A 25,451-nucleotide genomic window follows, 5' to 3' on the forward strand; every position below is an offset into this window, starting at 1 on the left:
ACAAATCTCGGAACTAATGTTGTAAACTATGGGAGTCATTTGGTACTACCTTAGCCTACTAATAGTGAAGGTAAAAATTAACTGATTTGTATACAAACACTTAAATTACACCAAATTATTTTAGTTTTTTTTATAATAATAAAGTTATAATATTAACTTTACAATGATATAATCATATTTCTACTCCAATTCGTTTTTTTTTAATATAAACATTTGGCTGTCATAACTTGCCAGATTTATTCATAGGCTACATACATGCATTAAATATTGAAAGACATTAAACATGACAATCAATAGCCTGTGTAATGGTGCATATAATTAGCAAAATGCTCCACTCTAGAGTTAATTTTTCTAGCTGACTAAAGCTGACAAACGAGTTTATGGACACTGGATATGGTTTTTCTGAGCTATATGTGATGTTACATGACATTGTTTACAAGCCATTTTACTTGCGTCTTTCTGCGGTTAAAACACTTGAGCTATTCTGTGTGACATGATACGGATTTCAGTAAGTTGTCCTGTATCTTTTAACACACTTTCAGAAGCTCATTCGTGTTTATTTTGCGCTGTAACTGGTATTAAGGCGGAAGAGAAGATCAGTTCATGTGCGCTCAGTGCTGCCGGTTCTCTTGAGCTGAGCTGCGGCAGAGCGATCTCGCGCCGAAGCTGTATTTATGCTTTTGAATTTCGTAAAAAATAGACGTAATCTGAAATCGGAGACTTTGTTTCATATCAATAGTAATAAAGCACAAAGATTATTGCGATTTATTGGATGGGAGTAGGATGTGACGGTGAGGAAATTTTCCCACCGGTTAATTGATGTGTGACAACACCGGTAATACCGTTATCACCGGCGGAGGCTTTTAAATCTAAAGTAACATGCACACGACCGCTCTGAACTGAAAACGCGCCAGTGCGCACACACCGTGAATGACAGCTCGTCTGTAAATGCGCGCTCTGTGAGGCCATGGGTGCGTCTCAATCAGTTCCCTAGTTCAGTAGTCAGGGCACTGATCAAGCATTGATCAGTCTATGATTGAGATGCACGCCATGAATGAATAACAGTTCGTCCCCTTGTTTATACTCGACGCGCCCGCACGAGCGCGAGGGTGCGCGAGGCAAAAAATAAATGCGCGGAACGCGGAGGCTCGCACTGCGGAGCCAGGCCAAAGTAAACAATGCGCGCTCTGTGCGGCCGTGCACATTTTACTTTCAGTTTTGAATTAGCGCCAATTCGGCTGCGGGTTGCTTGAATTGTGGGTTCATTAGCCTATTATTTTTAATGAAAAACACAACAACAAAACAAATGACAAACTCCCTTAAATAGGGGCTTTTACGTTTCGCTTTGAAACCATGCTGCCGAGACTCACGGTCGGATCCTGCTTTATTAAGCAGATACGTTCAGTTTTTATTTGTATTGTCTGTTCTCTAACTGAACTAAATTATTTTATTACTATAAAAAAATCAAAAAGACGGTGGGCGGTGCCACGGTGGGCAAGTGATGTAACCGGTGTTGAGTCTGGACACCGGCAACACCGACTATCGTAGCAAGCCTAGATGGGAGGTGCGCTACAATGTTTATTTCATTCACTAACTGAAAACAGAATGACTATTCGATTCTTGGGATTTAAGAAAAGTGAGAATCGATTAAAATCGAGAAATCTATATTTTTTTACCCAGCCCTTATATATATATATATATATATATATATATATATATATATATATATATATATATATATATATATATATATATATATATATATATATATATATATATATATATATATATATATAATTAATATAAACTGTTCTTTTGAGAATCAAACTGTTTTTTTGGCTGCTGTTCACATGACATTGCAGTTCAGTGATGAATTATGAGCACTCTCAGGCATACTAATATATTTCTAATTGCGGTTTAAATTACAGGTGTCTTCAGTTGTTCTTGGGATGGCATGCACTCTCATGTAGTACTTTATGTTTAACAGCCAAACTCCCCCAAGTCAATACTATTTATTCTCACTGGTGTGATCTGTTGCTTGGATATGTCTGTTGCTATGACATCTGTAGGTACTGTTGATTAAACCCCTGGGATGTTTCTTTTCCATCACCATATTATCCTGATTGCACAAACTCCTCTTCTTGTGCTGTGCAGATGTCAATAATCTAGAAAGATTTAAGCTTAAATCTAGCCTCACTGGCCCTTTCCAAAATATAGTTTTCTGGCAAACTTGAGGCGAATTATGCCACAAATGAACAGTTTTTGCTATTATGCTTACTTAAGATAATACTATTTGGGTTTGTTTGTGGCAATATCTTTAAGAATATTATTTCTAAAAGTAGAGAGATTATTTGTATGCACGCTTGGCCTTTGGCTTCAGTTAGCAGGGTTTTTCCTGGGTCAAAAATGGTCTTCGGTGGTGGCTGACAGACATGGTCATCCATACACACACACGCACGGTAAAAAATACCCTACCCACGTGATCTGCAAGCGCAATGCTGACAATAAATTTGAAATAAATTCAAAGAAAGTTTGTAACTTTTCCCTCTTATTTTGATACCTTGATGTTTGTTTTTGTTCCTCATTTTTACAATATTTACTGATGTTTTGGTAATCATATCAATATTAAAAAACAGTATTAAAAAAAATGAACAAATAGCCAAATTTTCTGCCATATACAATCAGCTAGCTAACAACAAATTTGTTCTGGGTTCACCTCACTCCAGTCTAAACTAAATGATTTTAGGCTATTTATTTTACTACACATTGTCCACATAAATAAGCTGAAAGACTGTTGATAATTAAAAACCAATTCTTACTATCCACTCTTGCTAAATTGGGTAAGCACACTTGTGTTCTCATTTCAGGTGTTGTTCAGAGTAAATGATTCAACTGATTCGTTAGTTCAGTGTTGGACAGATCAGTTCTAACCAGTCGTTAAAATGATTCGGTTCAAAGGAGTCATTAGGTCGCGAATCGGACATTAGCAGACGCATTGTGTGTGAATCCCGTCTTTTGAACATCACGAAAGATTTGTCAACACACAGAAAACACTTCATAACCGGATAGGATTTGTTTCCTGTTTATTTAAAGTATGCTTTGTCAGCTGGTCAGAGAATCAGTCAATGTTTTTTGAGCGCAATTCACACCCAGCGGTAATTAAAGGAAAACATCATCTGATAGCGCCATGTCTGATAGCGCCACGTGCAACATGGATTCGGTCTTCCGACCTTTTGATTTTGATTAACGTAATATGTGAAACATTAGAAAGCTAAGAATGCTTATTTTGAAGACCGAGAGCGTGCGAGCGAGGGAGGAGCTCACTGGTCGTTCTCTCTGTCACTCAGTTAACTCAAGTGCAGCAGTCATCTGTTCTACATCACTCATAAATCACAATAACTGATCAAATAAGGCTTTGGCGGGACAAAAATTAGTTTTGGCGGCCGCCAAAAAATTTTCAATGTAGGAAAAACCCTGGTTAGGGCTGCATGATATATCGTATATATTGCACATATCGCACGGTTTCCACTTCTAGCGCGCAACCGGCCGGTTTTCTTTGTTTTTTTTCTGCCGATTTTTCCGGAAGAGCGCCCGCGTGCACATACTCCTATATTGCATTAATTCGAGAACATGTTACTTATGTGTTACAAACGGAAACTGGAGAACTGAGGGAAGAGACGAGCTTCTCACGTGTTGGATCGGATGAGAACGAAACTAACTTGTGACAAAGCCGAAATACTTCTTTTTGTAAAGAAGAACATGCATGCACTTTTGAAATGAAATACTATCAGTTCTGTATAGGATGATCATTTTTATTTTACCTTAAAATTACATTGAATTAATTTGATATAAAAAGCACCTGCTGTAGCATCTTAGTTTTTTTTTCATTGCACTAAACATTATTTGATTTAACATTTTGGAACAATTATATACTTTGGTTTTATTATTTAATTTCACTGGTAAAGACTTTTTTTCTTTACACTGAATTAGGGCTGAACGATTAATTGCATTTGCGATAATATCGCGATATGCTATAATGCGATTTCCTAACCGCAAAGGCTGCGATTACAGTCTGGTCACGTGACACGCGAGAGTAAAGTCTGCAGAAGAAGCATCAACTTGGCACGTTACACATTTCATATGCCTTTTATTTCCGCCGCAGCACAGAAGCACTCATTACACAAACAGCTGATCACAAAATAAAACATTGCGCTAATTATTCACCCGTCAAAATCGCGTCCAGTTCGACCTTAATACTTCAAAAGATTACAGGGTACCCGTGGGGTCTTAAAGTCTTACATTTCAAAATCAAAGTGTTAGGCCTTAAAAAGTCTTAAATTCGCGGAAGTATTGAGTTCTAGGTCTTAAATCATTTTAAACAGCTCTTAATTTTCCTATGTCCATGTAACGCTACCTCAATTGCTCATTTAAATGCTCCTGCAGCGCTTTAGTGTGTTTGTGTTTATTCCAGGGTGTTGTAGTTCTTTCTTTCCTTTGTACGTTTAAAAAAAATTTTTTTTTATTCATAATGGTTTTGAAAAGGTCTTAAATTTGACTTGGTGAATCCTGCAGATACCCTGGATTATGAAAAGTCTTAGTTTTAGGTTGACGCAGAGAGTAGACGCATAACTGTTACATACATGTGACATGCTTAAAGTTATTTGAGAAGGAAAGCGTGCGTGTAGATATATATTTGATCCGTGCAGCTCTTAAAGTGACAGCAGCCTAATAAACCTGCTTCCGTCTGTGTGCTTATTGCGTAATGTTAATTAAACAACAAAAGACTCACTCACTGCTCTTGACTGAGTAACTTTTGTAGCTTTAATAAGAATCGGTATAGATTTAATTCATACAGTGAAGGCTAAGCAGTGTTTTATTTTTACATTTGATTATTCAATTTCTCTTCCTAATGTAGGTATACACTGATGTTAGAATGAATGTGAAACATGTATGTTGTAGGGCTGTAATCTCCCAGTCGATTATTGGTCGATACGTTCTGGCTCGACCAATTTTGATTGGTCGATTTTTTTGCAGCGTTCATTTAATTAGTTTTTGCCGCGTTCATTTAATCAGTTTTGCTGCGCCGCGTTCATTTCATCAGGTGGAAAGCACTAATTGCTAATGGGGGTGTTTTCAGAGCACCCCTGTTTCACAGGTATCAGTCTGCCTTCAGAACACCCCCATTGTTTTCACTTCTTTTGTATTAGCCCAACCAACTGGCGAAGAGAAGTCTCTCGCCGGTCCTTTGTTTTTCATTCCCCGCTGGCTCAAACGCACGCCCATAGCGGTAAACTTGAGGAACGCCCATCAACATACACATGAGGGGAAGCGTCACAACACCACACTTCAGTCGTGCTGCAAAATCTGGATCTGTACTGTCCGTTTTGCTGCGTTCATTTCATCAGTTTTGCCGCGCCGCGTTCATTTCATCAGGTGGAAAGCACTAATTGCTAATGGGGGTGTTTTCAGAGCACCCCTGTTTCACAGGTAACAGTCTGCCTTCAGAACACCCCCATTGTTTTCACTTTTGGATTAGCCCAACCCATTGGAGAAGAGAGACAGATTGAAGAAGGCTAGTTTTCTGTAACTTATATTATTTATTTAATTGTGAGCGTTTTTTCTGCTCTTGATCTGGCTTGTTTAATAAATATTCATTTTTTATTAAAGTGGATGTGCCTTTTGTGTTTAAGAGTAAAAGCTTTAAGTTAATAGTCTATTTGTGTCTCAGCCGCGAAGCTGAGCTCAGCTGATCCTATGTTTGAGCTGCACAGAGCGGCTGAAATTATACTGTCTGTCAGTTATTATAATACATATGACAAAAACAATTGTCTAAATTATGTTGCATATTCCTCAAAAGTTCTTGTGATGATATCTAGTTGACAATAGTACTATATTTTGGGAAATCATAGGCTATGATATTGCGCAGGTGCACGTGATGCAACGCTGTCAGAGCTGACAGACTCGTGTGTCAGACTCATTTCAGTGCAAAATAATCAGCTCAAAAACTATTTAATATACTGCAAATAGCCTACTAGTTTTTTATGTTTATTTATAATTCATTTATGCAGACAAAAAGGCTACCAAGTACTGCGCACAGTGCGCAGCTAATTAATTTAACTTTTTTTTTCCTAACGTCATTTTTAGTCGATTTTTAGTCGAAAATTTCAGGACTTCAGTCGACCAAGATTTTCTTTGGTTGATTACAGCCCTAGTATGTTGGCTGTATAATTTTCAGTTTTTAATATATTTAAATCTATTTCAATTTTAATTATACACTTAAAGCATATTCGAATCATTGCAAATGATGCACCAATCATGATTTTACATGGCCGATTCCGATACCGATTTTTTTCAAGAAAACTGTCCGATTCCGATACCGATTTTTTTTTTTTTTTTTTACACAATAAAGTAATGAAAGTATACATGAACAAGATGTTTATTTGGTATTTAACAGGCTAAATTGGCTTTTGGCTAATGAAAACAATTCCGCAATCTGAAATTAACAGGAAATTTAATTGGAAATTAAAGGCTGAAAGGTGAAATTAAAGGCAACAACTGCATATTCTGCATCCAAACAAAGATGTTACTTAAATCAGCATTTGTTTTTAAATTCAGTGTAAAGAAAAAAAGTCTTTACCAGTGAAATTCAATAAAACCAAAGTATATAATTGTTCCAAAATGTTAAATCAAATAATGTTTAGTGCAACGAAAAAAACTAAGATGCTACAGCAGGTGCTTTTTAAATCAAATTAAGTCAATGTAATTTTAAGGTAAAATAAAAGGTAACACTTTAACTAATGTTAACTAATGACCATTATTGTAATGTATTAACTAACATGAACTAACTATGAGCAGGACATTTGTTACTGTATTTGTTCATCTTTGTTAACGTTAGTTAATATAAATACAGCTGTTCATGGTTTGTTCATGTTAGTTCACAGTGCATTAACTAATGTTAACAAGATTTTAATAATGCAGTTATCTCTCATTAGTAAATGTTGAAATTAACATAAACAAAGATTAATAAACGAACTAATAGTATTTCATTTCTAAAATGTATGCATGTTCTTCTTTAGGCTACAAAAAGAAGTATTTCGGCTTTTTCACAAGTTAGTCTGTTTCATTCTCATCCGATCCAACACGTGAGAATCTGAGCTGAACAAATGCTCACTATCTGCGCTTGTGCAGGGCGTGGAGAGGTAAGCTCGCGCAACTTCAGCTCGCGCAGGAAAGCGGCTCTTCATTCCCTTCAGCGTATCTCGTCTCTTCCCTCAGTTATCCAGGTTCCGTTTGTAACACACAAGTGACATGTTCGCGAATGATTGCAATATAGGCGTATGTGCACGCGGGCGCACTTCCGGATAAATCGGCAGAAAAATACAAAGAAACCGGCCGGTTGCCGATCGCGCGCTAGAAGCAAAAACCGGCCGGTTCCGGTTTTTGGCCGGTCAACCGGTGCATCCCTATTGCAAATATTGCATTATTTAACAAGTTATCCCATATCACATTTTTTTCAATATCGTATAGCACTTGCGTTTAGTTCACAATATTGAAAAGTTTTTCTTGTTTGTTTGTGTTCTCCTGCAGGTAAAGGAAGGAGAGGGATTGTCGGCGTGAGGAGGGGGTCACCAGCTGGGACCTGGTCCACACAGCATTGCCAGTACAACAGGAAGAGTTAGAAAGACACACACAGATAGAGAAAGAGAGAAGCCTATTGCGGTCATAACTGCTTCTGGCAGCTGTATTATCAAAAAAAAGTCTCTCTTTGTCTGTTCCCTGCAGTCAATCGACTTTAGACGTCAGTATCAAAGCTCTGCAGTTTTCGCAGTCCTACAGGTATTACTAATTTTAGAGGGTTTTTGTTAATTTTTTTGTTCTCCACTAGTTTTTATTTTTGTTTTCATCAGCTGTGAACGAGAGCTTTACCATCTCTGACCTTTTGTATTTCTGCTCTCCTGCACACACATCCTGAATAAGGCAGCTATAACCCTCCTCTCTCTTAAGTTGGCTACTCTGAAACACACACGCACACACACACACACACACACACACAACTTTCAGCCCTCTTACCCAGACCTGGTCCAGCCTAGTCTTGCCTGCGCCACTCCCCTGGACAGGGTAAGAATAACATATGAACGGCTGTGTTTACACATATAGACGTCTTTAAGTTGTGTGCATTATCAGGCCTCCAGACTGCAACCAAACGGTCGCATTTTGCAACCTTTTGTCATGCCGGTGCGACTAAGGGACAGATTTACTAAACAGGGCACATTAACGTGAGGGTGCAGGTCCAAAAAGCACCAATGGGAGTGCACGTGATCAATACTAGCGCAGCTTGAGTTCAGAACAGGTTTACATGACGATGGCGAGCCGGCATCGTGATGTCTGTCAGCCATCGGCGATGAACGATGGCATCGTCTATCGGCCCAACCCTTATTCAATTTAAATGTTATTTTTAATGTGATGACTTTAAAAAGAAAATGGCATGTTACTTAGGGTTGTCCATCGTGATGGCTGACTAACATCACGATGGAGCGCCACCATCGTGATGCCACGCCCCCTATTGCGAGTCTTGTTGTGAGCGCGACTCTCACTAATCCTCTTCTATATTTAAACTAAAAACTTTGCAGGGATTGCTCTGTAAATTAAAGAGGATAAATGAGAATATAACTAATGCATATATTCTATTTTAAATACTGTAGTCTATGCCAGATATAGCCTACATTTTGAAATAATAAACAAGGCTCAAACATCCATTTCATAAGCATGCGTGTTTATGTCAGCACTTCCGTCAGTGAGACAACACACCACAGCCTGTAAAACATTTAAACAATTATCAGTAAATAATGGTAACCTAAAGAATATCATAAAATTAAATATTAGTTAAAAAAAAATATTCATTTCCCCTCAAAGATGCGTCATATACCGTTCTGCGCAAGATGAGTGGAAGTTCTGAAGAGCGTATTTTATCTTCCACAGGGTCAAGACATTTAAGCTATGTTTGATTATTCACTGCCAGAGAAAACAAAAGTAAAATGGCCTGTGTGTGTGAAATGCGCTATTCAAATAAACTTGACGCACCTTACCAAGTCTAATAACAAGCACAAATTGTGTTAGATAAAATTAAGTAAAAAGGTAGCCTATTCGTCCTACAGTGTTTTTCTTCTTTCCCACAGTAAAGGACATGAATGGGTATAATAGACTTAATTATAAACAAACGAAAGGAAGAAACGTTTATAATTCCCTGCGAAAATGGGTGCGACGCAAGTGAAGATTTGAGAAAAGAAACGAGATGTATGTCCATGTGGGATAAAATGGCCTAACGTTAGGCCTATTGTTAAAATTCACGGAAATCGCAAAACAGAATAAAAAAGCTGACAAATCTTAAATTGGGCTCAGCCTATACCTCTCTCATTCGGCATGAATCCATTCATGGCTGCAAATTGATTTCCTTTGTAAACAAAGCTTTGTGCTTCACTCTGTATTATTCACGTAAAACAGCATTAACATACAAAACACTGGGTTAGTTACGAAATTATAGTTTTGAAGTAGAAAATAGTGTTTATGTAAAGAGATATATTAAAATAAAAAGTGCACAACTCTTCTTAAGTGGAAGGAAGCTACTTTTTTTCCCTCACGTGCAACCTAGCACGGATGAGTCATTATATGGGTTAGTAAAATAACGAAATTATATAGTTTTTAAGTAGAAAATAGTATTTATTTAAAGAGATAGTAAAATACAGATATTAAATTATACATTTGTATTAATAAAAAAAACAACGATATCATCGTCCATCACGATGTTTTACTGTAAACATCGTCAACTGCCAATTTAGGAGACATCGCCCAACCCTAATGTTACTGTTGTGAAATTATTTTACTCAAGCACAGTGCTTTACTGTCAAATTTGCTTTTCAAAGAAAAAAACTTATTATTATTAGTTACTGCACTTGTTAATGTTAAATAATAGTCATTTTATGATAAAAAAAATCCCCCCAGCGCCACCAAATCAGGTGTTGGCGCCACATTCTGAAGATCTTAGTGGCACTGCTGCTACTGCTCTCAAATGTTAGTCTGGAGCCCTGATCACGTCAGTGCACACTGCAATATAATAAAGAATCTGTGTTTACTAATGATGGGAAGTATGCTGGCTACATATTTCAATTGGTTGTATGCTCATGTTCAGGTATCTCTGTTTGTAGACTTTCACCTCTGAGAAGGAAGGAAGAATATGACTGCTGAAACACTTAACTTTGGCCCAGAATGGTAAAATCCCTTTCTTTCTGTTTCGGTCTCCTTCCCTCTATCTGTTTTTCTCCCTCCCTCTTAATATTAAACTTAAAGGGATAGTTCACCCAAAAATGAAAATTAGCCCATGATTTACTCACCCTCGAGTCATCCTATAGGTGTATATGACATTCTTCATTCAGACGAATAAAATTTAAAAGAGTTATATTAAAAAAGTCCTGCCTCTTCCAAGCTTTATAATGGCAGTGAATTGTTGGGTCATTTTTGAAGTCCATAAAAGTGCATCTATCCATCATATAACTGCTCCACACGGCTCCAGGGGGTTAATAAAGGACTTTTGAAGCGATGCGTTTGTGTAAAAAAAATATCCAACTTTAAAACTGTACGCGTGTCGACTTGTGTTAAAAGAGTGACCCCTGATGCAATGTACAGGAGCATCGCACGCTTTGACGCCTCTCGCAGATCGGGCTGGGCAACAAACTCAAGCCCCTCTTTTCTTATGTCGTAATCCTTTGCCATTTCTCTTTTTGAAAAAAAAAAAACTCATTTTAGACTCTAATTCATGACCAGTGTTTTGTTCTGCCCTTCTGCGTTTGTCAATACGAATGCTTCTTACTCTTTTAGCGCAAGTCGACTCGCGTACCACTGACCGCCGGAAGTTAGTTATTTTATTCTATAAAGTGTGGATATTTTTCTTACACAATTGCATCGCTTCGCTTCAGAAGGCCTTTATTAATCCCCGGAGCCGTGTGGAGCAGTTTTATGATGGATAGATGCACTTTTATGGACTTTATAAACAAGGCAACAAGTCACTGCCATTATAAAGCTTGGATTAGCCAGAACATTTTTTATATAACTCATATTTTATTCATCTGAAAGAAGAATGTCATATACACCTAGGATGACTAGAGAGTGAGTAAATCATGGGCTAATTTTCATTTTTGGGTCAACTAACCCTTTAATTGTTAAACAATTTTAAAATTATTAGTTTTCAACATCGATATTAAGAAATGTGTTTTTTTTTTTTAGGATTCTTTGATGAATAGAAAGTTTAAAAGAACAGTATTTATCTGAAATAGAAAGCTTGTGCAACATTGTACCACTGTTCAAAAGTTTTGGGCCAGAAGGAGTTTTCTTTTTTGGGGGGGACTTAAAGAAATTACTACATTTATTTAGCAAGGACGCATTAAAATGATGTCAGTAAAGACATTTATAATACAAAAGATTCCATTTAATATCTAAGAATCCTGAAAAAATGTTTTCCACTACTGTTTTCAACATTGATCATAATCATAAATGTTTCTTGAGCAGCAAATCATCATATTATAAATTCAGCTTTGATCACAGGAATAAATTACATTTGAAATCAAATAGAAAACAGTTATTTTACATGTTAGTAATATTTCACAATATTAATGTTTTTTTTATATTTTTAATAAAATAAATGCAGCCTTGGTGAGCATAAGAGACTTAACATTACAAATCTTACCGATCAGAAACGTTTGAACGTTGAGCAGTGTATAAAGAGAGTTGCAATGCAATACAATGTGACAAAAAAACAACAACAGCTTTTGCCACAGCCTAAAATAGCTTCTATTTATAGTAATGTTTTTGAAAATATTTTTCCCTTCTAAATAGCGTCAGTGTAGTGAGCTTGCCTGTCGCTTCCCATGCTATGAGATACTCAAAATACCATAACGGCTATATATCTTCCCCAGCACTGCTCATTGCCTTCCCCAGATTTCTTCAAGGTTCTCTCTCTCTCTCTCTCGTCATTCCCTGTTTCCCAACCCCCCTTCTCTCCCTGTATCTCCTCTTGGCACACACTAAATGATTATGCAGAAATTAAACCGTTAGGCGTGGTTCTCTGCTGAACTAAGGCTCCTCTGTGCATAGTTGGTCCTCGGCCAACAAAAGTGAATTCCTGGGTTTGACATGTACAATGCAGGGGTGGTATGTTGCCTCAAAGCCTTCTTCATCAGCTTATCTCAGCAGGGTAGTATTTATGTAAAGTTTACAAAGCCACCCACAGCTCTGCAACCCCTTTTGCACCGACACGGTCCCTCAGCCGGGGGCCGCTTCACATGTTTCCACCGCCGAAAAGTGGTTTCAGGCAGGAAAAACAACTTTGCACTGGCCTCTGAAAGCTGCTGGGTTTAAACCAGGAACGTCAGATGCTGGAGGCGGGATAATGTCAGCACCGAGTAAAGTTGTCAAAACAACAACTCTGGTGAGACTGACACACAACAAAACCAGATCGCTTTCATTATAATCAACAGAGCTGTTTATACTGCAAGCGTCCGACGTGAAGCTCATTCAGTTACTGTAAACAGTATCGGACACAGCAACTCCAGCCACTTGATTTTCCTGTTTGTCTGAAATTAAATATCAAATATACACTACATTTCAAAACGTTTGGTGTAGTATTTCTTACACTCACCGAGGTTTTTAACAAATAATACAGTAAAATGGTAATAATCATGATGATGTATTACAATTTAAAATAATATATTTAAAGTGTAATTTTATTCCTGTGATCAAAGCTGAATTTTCAGCATCATTACTCCATGATCTTGCAGAAATCATTCTGATATGCTGATTTGCTGCTCAAGAAATGTATTCTCAATGTTAAAAACAGTTGTGCTGCTTCATGTTTTTCTGGAAAATTATACTTTTTTAATACGCATTCTTTGATAATTAGAAAGTTCAAAATAACAGTATTTATTTGAAATGTTTTATAACATCAAAAACGTCTTTTAATGTCACTATTGATCAACTCAATGCTTTCTTGCTAAATAGAAGCAGGGCTTAAAAACGGAAAAAAAATATCAATCGGTTCACTCCGAGCAGAATCGATATTATAGCGTTTCCGTTTTTGCGTTCCTCATTAAACATTACTGTTCCGAAAACGGTTTGATTTGAAAAAATACCGGTTAATAACGTTATTTTAATTTAGCTTATACGTTAAACAAATATGTATAAATAGACTTATTTTCACTCAATAATAATATAACGCATGGTAATTAAACTTGAATATTTATTTCATAACATTTTTAAAACCACAACAGAAATACATGCATTAATTACAAAGCATAATGGAGCGTTAGACAATCGAAAGTGGCCCTCTTATGCCTAATTATTTTCAGAAGAGTGATAACATTCTTTGTTTTTTTTCAACACGACTTGTTTTAAAAATTGCATGAATAAAGAATAAATAAACTGGATAACCTTTAATGCACCGTCAACTGCTAATTTCAAAGCAAACACTGCGCAACACGTCCTTGCATCACATAATCAAATTCAGTCAGCTAATAAAGCTCGATCATTTAATGCAATATAACATACCATTTAATATGAAGCATCAACCTTCTATATAGAAAACATTGACCTGTCCTGTATTGGCAATCTGAAAGACTAGGAAAAATGTTTGATAGATGCTATAGCCTACTTGGATAGGCTTAAACGAAATCCACAAACTAGCCTAAATCAGACTATTTGAGCTTAAAGTCCGTACTGCTTATTTAAACATTCGAAAATAATGTCCTCCAATACCTGCGCTTTCATTGTAGACCTCAGCGGGGAAAGAAATGTACTTGAGGCATGAAAATGCGCGCTCTACACTGATGGTAGATTCATAGATGATGGTGCGCGGGCATTTCACTCTCGCATGATCCGTCAACGTCACATGCTGTACTACTCAATTCATGATTGGTCACTGCCAAATAAAAATATTAAAGAGAACGATAAAATAACGTTATTAACTGGTTAATGGTCATTTCAAATTAACGTTTCTGTTCAGAACGATTCAAATTGATTTTGATTTTGTTTTCGTTTTTGTTCCTCTTAAAATTTTGTTCGTTTCCGGTTTTTGTTTTCGTTCCTTGAACCGGTTCAGAGCCCTGAATAGAAGTATTGATTTCTTGAAATCTTACTGATCACAAGTTTTTGATTGGTAGTGCATGTTTGTATTGATTGGTATTTTTTCGTTAGGTGTAACGTCTAAGTGTAGCTAAAAGCAGCTCATGATAATAGGCTCATTTTCCAACTCCCCTAGAGATAAACAGTTGAGTTTTACCGTTTTCGAATCCATTCAGCCGATCTCCGGGTCTGGCGGTAGCACTTTTAGCGTAGCTTAGCATAGATCATTGAATCTGATTAGACCGTTAGCATCACGCTCAAATTACCGAAGACTTTTGATATTTTTCCTATTTAAAACTTGATTCTTCTGTAGTTACATCGTGTACTAAGACCGACGGAAAATGAAAAGTTCAAGGAGCAATCAAGGAGCTTTACTGCTGTACCATGAGTGCAGCGGCGCAATGATATTACACAGCGCCTGAAAATAGTCCCCAGCGCTCTCTCTGTGTAAGCAGGTTGACACGTTGGCTATGTTTACGGAAGTTAGCCTATTTTCCGGCTCCTTGATTATTACGCAGGAATGAGAGCCTAGTTCCGAGCCATATCGGTCTAGAAATATTCGCAACTTTTAATTTTCCTTCTGTCTTAGTACACGATGTAACACGATGAGTCAAGTTTTAAATAGGAAAAATATTGAAACTCTTTGGCCATTTATTTGAGCGAGATGCTAACGGTCTAATCAGATTCAATGATCTATGCTAAGCTATGCTAAAAGTGCTACCGCCAGACCCGGAGATCGACTGAATCGATTCGAAAACGGTAAAACTCAACTGTTTAACTCTTGGGGAGTTGGAAAATGAGCCTATTTTCTAAATAAGTGTTCCTTTAATACTGTGCTGCTCTGTTTGTGATTATGTGATTAACGTAGTCACTTGTCATAGTTCGCCTGTTAAAAGTGAAAACACTGACCAGTTTCTGCTGTCCGAGCATCTGCACCATTTCATTGGAAAAGGGGTGTGAGAGATCCTATATAAAGCAGGACGTAGAGTCGGGGTTGTCAGGCCGTCCTTGGACGGTAGCCAGGATTGGAGCATTTCTCAGTGATGCTGCCGAATCTCTTTTGATCAGATTTTTCTCTCTCTCTTTCTCAGGCTTCGAGCACTTTCCAGTGGAGGCAGTGTGTCTTCCCCTCCTGCCTCTCCTGCTATGCCAAAGTACAAGTTGGCCGAATACCGTTACGGCCGAGAGGAGATGCTAGCACTTTATGTCAAAGACAACAAGGTGGGAAAATGCTTGAAACAAATCTGTGTTGTTGTCATGTTTTTAGGTGATTCACTGTGCGTGATTGTGACTTTACCTCTAGTCTGAATATCATAGTAAGGATTTTTTTTTTTTTGAAACAGTTTAATCAGCCCATAATTAGATATTTTGAGGTTATTGTCATTGGTTGCTATCCGACTAATAGCCTTGTCAGTTAATAACAAAAAATCCTTATAAAGCAAGTTTAAAAGTTGCTCAAAATGTAGTTTTTTTGTTCTGTGGAACTTGATTTGGAGTATAGAAGTGAACACGGTTAACAATATTGACTTAAATTTTAGGTCTGTTCTTCACACAACTTTTTAATTTACAATGTAACTCGCAAGATGTGGTCACATTTAATGTTGTTTGGACAATTTTTGTGAGCGAAATCCAGTTATTTCAATAGTAATCCACGAAAATACAAAATTTTGGTCTGAGGGGGAATGTTTTCACAATGGATTCAAATTGGGCTAATGTGACTGCAACTTTAATGGGCTACTTTTAGGGTGGCCTGCTGTTTTGTTGTGAGCTTGATATGATAATGCACAATAAAAGTGACATTATCAGACATTCATTTAATCTAATTAATAGCAAATTAATCACACATCAAATTTGGCTGAGAAACTATCAATAAAAGATCATTATTATGTTAAATGAGAAGCATCAAATAGACATTAGAAAGTCGCTTTTGAAAGAAACGTTTTATTTAGTCAAACATAGAATTTACTGTACCCAAACTTTTAGACTTCAAAAGTCATGAGGATGAGTAAATAACATAATTTTCATTTTTGGGTAAACTATACCTTTAATGGGTTTTTAATTCATATGGAAATATTAAATAATTTTTTAAAAATGAAATTATACTCTAAAATAAGAAACTAAATCTGCCAATAGGTGGCAGTAAATGTCTAAACGAGTAAGTTATTGAGTCATTCATTTGATTCGTTCAATCGATTGATTCATTCAGGAATTAAGTAAATGACTCCCTTTATGAATGGGCCATTGAATCATTGGTTCACCCGATTGATTCAAAAATTAACACCGCTCTCCGACAATATTTTGTCTACGCTATAACACAATGTTAACTTATTGAACTGTTGTATAAAATCAATATCACACTCGTGCTATTAATCATATGATATAACTATGAGACAACTCATACAGAGGCATTTTTTCCCTGATATGTTGAATTTTAGGGACATATAACTGCATTCTTAAGGCTTCATTATCAAATTTTTCTGGCCAACTGCCAACACAATTTCATATGCTCGCCAACGCCGATCTCGCATTTGGTGCTCGGTAAGTGTTAATTTTAGTCCTTGGTTATAGCCAAAGGATTTGCAAGCTTGCAGAACTCACGCTGAACAAAAACTCAGAGCAGTGTTGAGTGGATTCTGGTAATCTAACACATCTGATTGGCCATTGCGTTCACGCTCTCAACAAACATGTCTGTGATTGGCTACAGTGCTGGAAACAAAAGTATTTTTTGTTTTGTAAATGTCACTCTGTAAGTATGCTCAGTGTATCCTGTTGAGCAGTGAACTTCTCTTACCTGTTCTCACCGTCTCTTAATGGACATGGAGTTCACATGGCCTGAGGTTTAACACACAGTGTGTCAAGTACATGTTTCCACTGGTCGACTTGAAAATGCAAAAAATGTCTTGCCAGTACTGACACAAGTCATAAAGGTTTCCATGGGCAACGGCAGCGCCTGGGCTCTGTTGCAACAAAAATAGATCATAGAGGCTGTGCCTTAGGATAATCATTTACCATAGTTTATTTTATTGCAGAAGAAATATTCAGTGTGCACTGACCAAGCTTATTTATTATTTGATGTTATTGCTTTTAATGCGTTTGAAAAGTGTTTAAAAAATCAGGCCACTCAAGTCTCTATGTAGGATCAGTATTGTGGAAAATGTTTCAACTTTTCTCTTTAGTTAAGTTGACAGTTTGTGTCTTGTGTGGGAAGCCACGTCACCGTTGTGCAAACTTAACCCTTAAATGGTCACAGTTTCTTAGGACAGAAATAACAACAGACTCCAGTTGAAAATGAGCATCTATGCCTCATTTACTCCGAAGACTAGATTACTTAAAATTAAGTATGCAGTGCATTATTTTAACGTCTGACCATTTGACCATTTCATGTATATATATAGATCACACACCGATCAGGCATAACATTATGACCTTTCTAATATTGTGTTGGTCCTACTTTTGCTGCCAAAACAGCCCTGACCCATCGAGGCATGGACTCCACTAGACCCCTGAAGGTGTGCTGTGATGTCTGGCCCCAAGATGTTAGCAGCAGATCCTTTAAGTCCTGTAAGTTGCGAGGTTGGGCCTCCATGGATCGGACATGTTTGTTCAGCACATCCCACAGATGCTCGATTGGATTGAGATCTGGGGAATTTGGAGGCCAAGTCAACACCTCAAACTCATTGTGCTCCTCAAACCATTCCTGAACCATTTTTGCTTTGTGGCAGGAGCATTATCTGCTGAAAGAGCCACAGCCACCAGGGAATACCGTTTCCATGAAAGGCTGTACATGGTCTGCAACTATGCTTAGGTAGGTGGTCGTGTCAAAGTAACATCCACATGGATGCAGGACCCAAGGTTTCCCAGCAGAACATTGCCCAAATCATCACACTGCCTCCGTCGGCTTGCTTTCTTCCCATAGTGCATCCTGGTGCCATATGTTCCCTAGGTAAGCGATGCACCCGGCCATCCACATGATGTAAAAGAAAACATGATTCATCAGACCAGGCCGCCTTCTTCTATTGCTCCGTGGTCCAGTTCTGCCCACTGTTGGCGCTTTCAGGGGTCAGCATGGGCAGGTCTGTGGCTATGCAGCCACATATGCAACAAACTGTGATGCACTGTGTATTCTGAAACCTTTCTATCAGAACCAGCATTAACTTCTTGAGCAATTTAAGTTCCAGTAGCTCGTCTGTTTGATCGGACCACACGGGCCAGCCTTCGCTCCTCATGTGCATTAATAAGCCTTGGCCGCCCATGACCCTGTCGCCGGTTCTCCACTGTTCCTCCTTGGAGCACTTTTGATAGACACTGACCACTGCAGACCAGGAACACCCCACAAGAGCTGCAGTTTTGGAGATGATCTGACCCAGTCGTCTAGCCATCACAATTCTCAAAGAATTCACAAAAACTTGCTCAAATCCTTACGCTTGCCCATTTTTCCTGCTTCTAACACATCAACTTTGAGGACAAAATGTTCACTTGCTGCCTAATATATCCCACCCACAAACAGGTGCCGTGATGAAGAGATAAACAGTGTTATTCTGTTCATAATGTTATGCCTGATCGATGTATGTATGTGTGTGTGTATGTGTGTATGTGTGTATATACTACACACACACACGTATATGCAAACACTTTCAATTCATAAATTAATTCTAAGAAAAGTGTCATGTTTTCCACTGAGTATTATCATATTAGAATGATTTCTGAAGGATCGTGTGACTGAAAACTGGATTAAAGATGATGCAAATTCAGCTTTACCATTACAGGAATAAATTATGTTTTTATATTAAAATGAGGTTATTAAAATAGTTAACAGTTCTTTTAATTTGTAATAGCAATATTCCTGTTTTTACTGTATTTCTTTTTGAAAATGCAGCCTTGGTGAGCATCAGGGAATTCTGTCAAAAGCACAAAACGTACAACCCCAAAACCTTTGAACAGCAACGTACACTTCTCAAACAGCCCGAAGGAAAGGCCCTTTTGTGAAGTTGCTCCCTTCATGTGTAGTGCCATTTGAAGAGTACAAAATGCTATTTACTCAATGTGCTGTACCAAATATTTGGGAAGGGTTAAACCCGACTAAGAGAAGCATAGTCCAAACCTTAAATGTTTCTCTGTCCAGCAAGTGTGAATTTACTGATGTTTTCAGTCAGTCATTTGAACAGTAGAGTCATTAGTCATGTGTGTGTGTGTGTGTGTGTGTGTGTGTGTGTTCAGGTCCCTGAAGAAATGCAGGATAAGGAGTTTGCTGCTATTCTGCAGGATGAGCCTCAACAGCCACTGGCACTGTTGCCTCTCACTGAAGAGGAGCAGGTGAGAGGCGCACACTTACACGTGTGGCATTTTGGGCTGATTAGACATGCATCACACACACTAAACTGTGAAAGTAATCCGAGGTTGGGCGGACACATTTTTTTTTTGAATTTGTAAACACTTTTATATATACGCCTTTGGCACTAGTGATTTTTATCTGCATCGATCTTGCTGCTTTTGGTGTTGTCCTGGTTTCATTCCTTGTCTATTTTTTCTTTGCAGAGGAACTTCTCCATGTCTGTCAACAGTGTGGCTGTGCTGAGGCTTATGGGTAAAGGGGGCGGAGCCGCCCCAGCTGGTGTGAATCGAGGCAGAGGCACCGTGCGAGGTGGTCGAGGCAAGCGGATCTATTTATGTGTACGTGCATGTAAATTATTCATGTATTGGCGGAGATGCTGAAGTTTATGCTGTGTGTTTAGGCCGAGGAAGAGGAGAGGGCGGATTCTACCAAAGAAGCAGTGAGGAAGTAGAGGGTGGTTTTGGTCGTAGCGTTCGAGAGATCCATCGCAGCCAGAGCTGGGATGACAGGTATTGTCTTTATTTTATTATTTATTTTTATATAAATTATTTATTTAGTTTCTCTACAATTTTTAGTCATTTTGTTTAAATGTTTTGTAGTATTATTCACATTATTTTGATCTCCGCTTGTTGCCTTAGCTCAGAATTTTTTCAGCGTACAATCTAGATAAAAAAAAATCAAAATCCATCTTGATAAGCCTCTCTCTTTTTATTCTGCAGAAGTGAGCGGCGTTTTGAGAAACCTCTGCGGAGGGAAGGTGTGCGGCTGGGTTTTGAGGAAGGAGGTCCAGTTGGCAGAAAGGAGTTCATGCGCTCTGATAGCGACAACTGGCGCACACTGCGAGAGGAACAGGAGGAGGAGGAAGCAGCAGCGGCAGAGGCTGGTGGCAGCTGGAGACTCACTGTCGCACGAAGAGAAGGTAACGCAATACAAATCACACATTTCTACTTGGCATTAAAAAAAGGATAGTTCACCATAAAAATGCCATTTTATTTTACATTGGAAAAACCCATATCGGTCGGCCACTAGTTAAAAGTAGGGGTGTGTCTCAATCAGCTCCCTAGGTCGTGAATCAGTATATCATGCACATAAATTCGGGCACTGGTAGGGACCCTGGCTCACTACACATTGGGACACTGATAGCGACATGACAACATCTTCATTGTACGTCGTCACTACTTGTATTTATGAACAACAGCAGAACTGATATTTTTCTGACATTTGTATTTCTAATGTTATTTAAAGTACATTATGATAAATAATTTGATTGTTATATAACAGCAACTGTAGCTGCAGCTGTTTTCAGCTGTAAATTAATTCCAGATTATGTTCATTACCTGTCTAGCGGTGTGTTTATGCTGAAATATAATTAAATAACGGTTTGTTTTTTCAAAACATCTGTTTTGCGCTTCAGTACTTCTGTTAAAGGAACATGCCACTATTTTTGAAAATAGGCTCATTTTCCAACTCCCCTAGAGTTAAACAGTTGAGTTTTACCGTTTTTGAATCCATTCAGTCGATCTCCGGGTCTGGCGGGAGCACTTTTACCATAGCTTAGCATAGATAATTGAATCTGATTAGAACATTAGCATCTTTGCTAAAAGTGCTCCCGCCAGACCCGGAGATCGGCTGAATGGATTTGAAAACGGTAAAACTCAACTGTTTAACTCTAGGGGAGTTGGAAAATTAGCCTATTTTCAAAAAAAGTGGAGTGTTCCTTTTAAGGGAAAGTATTGCGCATCGATGCTCCTTGGTTTTCACGGGGAGCGACTTTTTTGGGAGCGAATTTTTCAGTGCACTGGAAGGATTTTATGATTGAGACAGCTTTTCAAATGTCCGACTCCCTGATCAGTGCCCTGACTACTTAACTAGAGAGCTGATTGAGACGCACCATAGGTGTAAATGACAATCTGTCTTGGCTGACCACTTGTTAGAGGAACACCTGAGATGTACCATGTGTAAATGGAGCTTGTTAGACTTCTTTCAAAAAATGTAAACAATTGTACAGACCCACACCTAGTATACACTTGTGCTTCTCCTTCCTAGATGGTGGTCCTCGCTCGGCTGGTTGGCGGGAACACAATGGTCCAGGTGAACTTCGCCGCAGGAAGTTTGACTTTGACTTCCGGGATGGAGGGAATGAGGGAGGCAGAAGGAGAGCGGGCAGCGATGGAGCAGAGGATGAGAGAGATGGTCTGCCAGAGTGGTGCACTGATGAGGAAGATGGAGAAATGGGAACCTTCGATTCTTCTGGAGCGTTTATGTCTATTAAGGTGAGAGCGTAAGATCTAGTCTCTAACGACTTCCGATTTAGTTTTTTAGTTTTTTTTGGTTTTTACAATTTTCTGCTCTGTCTTAGAAGGGCCCGAACAACCCCATTCCAGAAGAGGAGTTTGAGTTCCAGGGGTTGGAGGATGAGGAGGAGGACTGTGCTAATCAAGAGAAGAACAACGGCATTGGTGCTGTAAAAAGCGAGAAAGGTTGGAACAGGAAGTGGCACAGTTCTTGCAAAAAATGCTTGCTATGTGTGATGAACAGACTGAATTTTGACTTCTTTGTACAACAAAATACAATTTTAACGTCTCTGAAGTTGTCTGAGATTATTGTAAACTATTTATGCACCATTTAATTAATGCATGATTTTAAATAAGGGCATTTTCAAGGATATCTAACTTGGTTTCCACAGATGTCATTGACTCGGCTCCAGTGTCTGAAACTGAAGTGAAACCGGTTTCTCCTTCCCCTCCTCCTTCTCTCCCTCCCTCTCTTCCTGCCCCTGTCCCTGAGGCTGTACCCTCTGCTGCCCCCTCTGGCCTGGAGGAGACTCAGCCTGTCCCCTCCATTCCTAACAAATTACCAAGTGAAGGTAAAGATTACGCTTTTTTATATTGATTTTTCCTACAGTTGTATGAACCGGTGACACTTAACTTGTGTGTTGACTTTTTTGTAGTGTTATCAGAGGCCATGTTAGATTTGAGCCCCAGTGCCTCCTCCAGTCTGCCTTCATCACCTCCCTCATTGTCCTCTGCTGCTAATGACCTCCCACCACCGGGGGGTGATATTGAGGATGACGAGGGCATGAAGCACCTGCAACAGGTACCATCGCTTTCCATTGTTAATTGTGCTCATTCCTGTTGCGTGTTCTCAATCTGGCAACCCGCATGGAGGGGGCTGGAGAAACTATTCAAAGCAACTCTCCAATATTTTGATTTTGGACTGCAGTACCCATTTCAACCGCTAGCTGTCAATATTACAATATTTCACATACGAGAGGATTAGCCAATCACAACATTAGTCTTAAATGTACAATAGTTAAACAATCTGTTTAATTCTTAGTCAGAGAGAAAATTGCATTGTTTTTAGCACACTTTAATGTAAAAAAATGTTTTAGCGGGAAAAAGTTTTTGATGGTGATTTATGTGTGTAGGAGGCAGAGAAGATGGTGGCAGCGCTCCAGGACACATCTCTAGAGGAAGAGTGCTTCACCCAGACTCTTCAGGAGAGCAGAAACACAGCCTCTGCTCTTCCTCTCTCCCATGACTCTGCCATGAAATGGTTTTACAAAGACCCGCAAGGAGAGATTCAGGGTACACACGCATTCTCTCATAGGAGGTCAACTCATGCATATGGAGCAGTACTTTGAGTATAGTCTGGTAATGCGGTCTCTCTTGTCTGTTCTGTCTCCCTCAGGTCCGTTCAGTACAGTGGAAATGTGTGAGTGGTTTCAGGCGGGGTATTTCGCCATGAACCTGCTTGTTAAACGTGGTTGTGATGAGGGATTTCAGCCACTGGGGGAAGTCATTAAGATGTGGGGGCGTGTGCCTTTTGCCCCTGGCCCCTCCCCTCCGCCCCTCCTGGTGAGGAATCAAGCCCATCTTCGCCCTCAACCACCCCGGGGGGCAATCGTGAGTCTCTGGGTGGAAGGGTGAATGTTGGGGAATAATGTTCCAGGGGTTATTTGCATTCTGGCTCATTAGTTTTTATTTTAGGTCAAGCGGTGATGAGCTTGTTTGTAAATGTGTGTCTGCGTGGGTTTGTGTGTAGTTTTCAAATGGTATGTGTGCAGTGTGTCCGTGTGTATCCTTGAAGCAGGGCTCAACACTAAGTTTTTATTAGTTTTGAATTCTAAAACTTGCATTAAAGTCTTGATGTCTAACATATAATTTCCTTAAACATGCAGATACCCCGTGTGTGTAAATGTGTTCATGCATGTCTCATAGGCCCCATTTACACTGCATGGTTCAAGTGACCCAATTCCGATTTTTCCATCATGTGGCACAGGTTGGATATGACATGTGAACGTGTAAACGTCCAATATCCTCTGATCGGATTCATGCCTCACTCATATGTGGATATAAATTCGATATTATTCGGATACGTGCATTTGCGTCTGCCATGCAAGTGGTCAGATCGGATATTCCCCAGTAAATGCGAGTCGTATGTCATTGAAAAAGGGACGGAGGCGAATTACGTCAACTCAAGTGGACACGAACTGCGATCACTTTACACTAATGGTCACTAAAGGGCTCTGCTCTTTTTTCTCCGCCTTATGAGAGCAATGTTTTGCTGACCTTTAAAGATATTTCGGAAAGCAAAAATGTGAATAATCATTTCGTCTGCATCCATTGCATATCACGCCGTCTTACTTCCTATTCCGGGTCAGAACGTCTTTGGCTGTTTCGCCAGTGTCTAGTGTTAATGCAAATATTGGATACGGGTCGCTTTTTAAAGGGGTGGTTGCATGCGATTTCACTTTTTTAACTTTAGTTAGTGTGTAATGTTGCTGCTTGAGCATTAACAGTATCTGCAAAGTTACAGCGCTGAAAGTTCAATGCAAACGGAGATATTGTCTTTTTAAAGTTACGGCAGTTTATTGCCTACAAAAACGGCCGGTTTGGACTACAACAAGCTTCTTCCTGGGTTGGTGATATCATAAACCCTCGCTATTAACATAAACACTGCCCCCGCGAACACGCAACAAAGTGGGCGAGGCCACGTCGCAGTCATTACAAAAGAGAGAGAGTGGTTACAGAACTACAAACTACATTTGGCCATCTAACCAATCTAAGACCATTGCGTTTTTCGGAGGGATGGGCTTCACAGAAGCAGGAAGCAAACGAGCCGTTCAAAGGACAGTGGAGACAGCGGTGTGGAATAAAGGTAAAATATAAGAAAAATACGGCGTTTAAAAAAAAAAAAGAAGTATTAAGACATGTTATACTGCGCCCCATAAACACAACCAAGCCTAGAAAATAACCACGGAACCACCCCTTTAAAAGATGTAAGCGGGTCGTCAAAACAATCGGATATATTCACCAAATCGGAATTGTGCATCGAGACCTGCAGTGTAAATGCAGCCTTAGAGTCTCTCTCATGAATAAATGCACGTGTCTGCTTTTTCTGTCATGGGTTAATGTGTGTTATTGATCTTTCTGTGTGTTTCAGGGTAATATGGATCAGGAGCGGCTGAAGAAGCAGCAGGAATTAGCTGCTGCCACGGCTCTTTACCAGCAGCAACAGCAGCTGTTTCAGCTCATCAACAGGTGAGTGATTGAGCGCTTGTGTGTTTTTTACAGTGTCACTGAGTTCATTTCATGTTTAATGCTATGTTTTATTCCATGTAGGTGTGGAGAGCAGGGTATGATGCCTTCGTTAAACAGGTCGATGTCAGTGCCAGATACAGGGTCCATGTGGGACATGCATACCTCAGCCTCACAGCCATCAGGTACACACACACACACACGCACACACAACACAAAGTGCCCCTATTATGCTTAAGGCTCCTACAGTAGGTAGATATGCATCCCAGGTCAAAAAAACATATATTTTTTTTATAATATACATTACTTAATATCTCAAAGAGTCTGAAAGCGGTTTGTTCAAAGATTCAGTATCCCCAAACCCCTCCTTTCCAAGAGTCTACTCTGCTCTGATTGGACAGGCGGCCCAGTCT

The 25,451-nt window shown here is 39.0% G+C and overlaps 1 protein-coding gene across 3 annotated transcripts in view; it reads left to right on the forward strand.

The window, feature by feature from the left end:
* Nucleotides 1–25,451, forward strand: part of gigyf1a (GRB10 interacting GYF protein 1a) — a 44,959-nt gene that overhangs the window by 9,889 nt on the left and 9,619 nt on the right. For 2 of the 3 annotated variants that reach the window (XM_079810790.1, XM_079810791.1), the window contains exons 2-16: nucleotides 7,588–8,118; nucleotides 10,203–10,266; nucleotides 15,258–15,387; nucleotides 19,384–19,479; nucleotides 19,702–19,816; nucleotides 19,899–20,007; nucleotides 20,218–20,417; nucleotides 21,545–21,771; nucleotides 21,858–21,978; nucleotides 22,185–22,364; nucleotides 22,449–22,594; nucleotides 22,926–23,085; nucleotides 23,189–23,403; nucleotides 24,944–25,041; nucleotides 25,123–25,223. In XM_079810790.1, the coding sequence (XP_079666916.1) occupies nucleotides 10,232–10,266; nucleotides 15,258–15,387; nucleotides 19,384–19,479; nucleotides 19,702–19,816; nucleotides 19,899–20,007; nucleotides 20,218–20,417; nucleotides 21,545–21,771; nucleotides 21,858–21,978; nucleotides 22,185–22,364; nucleotides 22,449–22,594; nucleotides 22,926–23,085; nucleotides 23,189–23,403; nucleotides 24,944–25,041; nucleotides 25,123–25,223 (1,933 nt within the window). In that variant the 5' untranslated portion in view covers nucleotides 7,588–8,118; nucleotides 10,203–10,231. The remainder of the gene's footprint in view (nucleotides 1–7,587; nucleotides 8,119–10,202; nucleotides 10,267–15,257; nucleotides 15,388–19,383; nucleotides 19,480–19,701; nucleotides 19,817–19,898; nucleotides 20,008–20,217; nucleotides 20,418–21,544; nucleotides 21,772–21,857; nucleotides 21,979–22,184; nucleotides 22,365–22,448; nucleotides 22,595–22,925; nucleotides 23,086–23,188; nucleotides 23,404–24,943; nucleotides 25,042–25,122; nucleotides 25,224–25,451) is intronic. The other variant, XM_079810792.1, reaches the window with a different exon arrangement.

Source organism: Gobio gobio (assembly GCF_949357685.1).
Source record: "Gobio gobio genome assembly, chromosome: 2".
Classification (NCBI taxonomy): Eukaryota; Metazoa; Chordata; class Actinopteri; order Cypriniformes; family Gobionidae; genus Gobio; species Gobio gobio.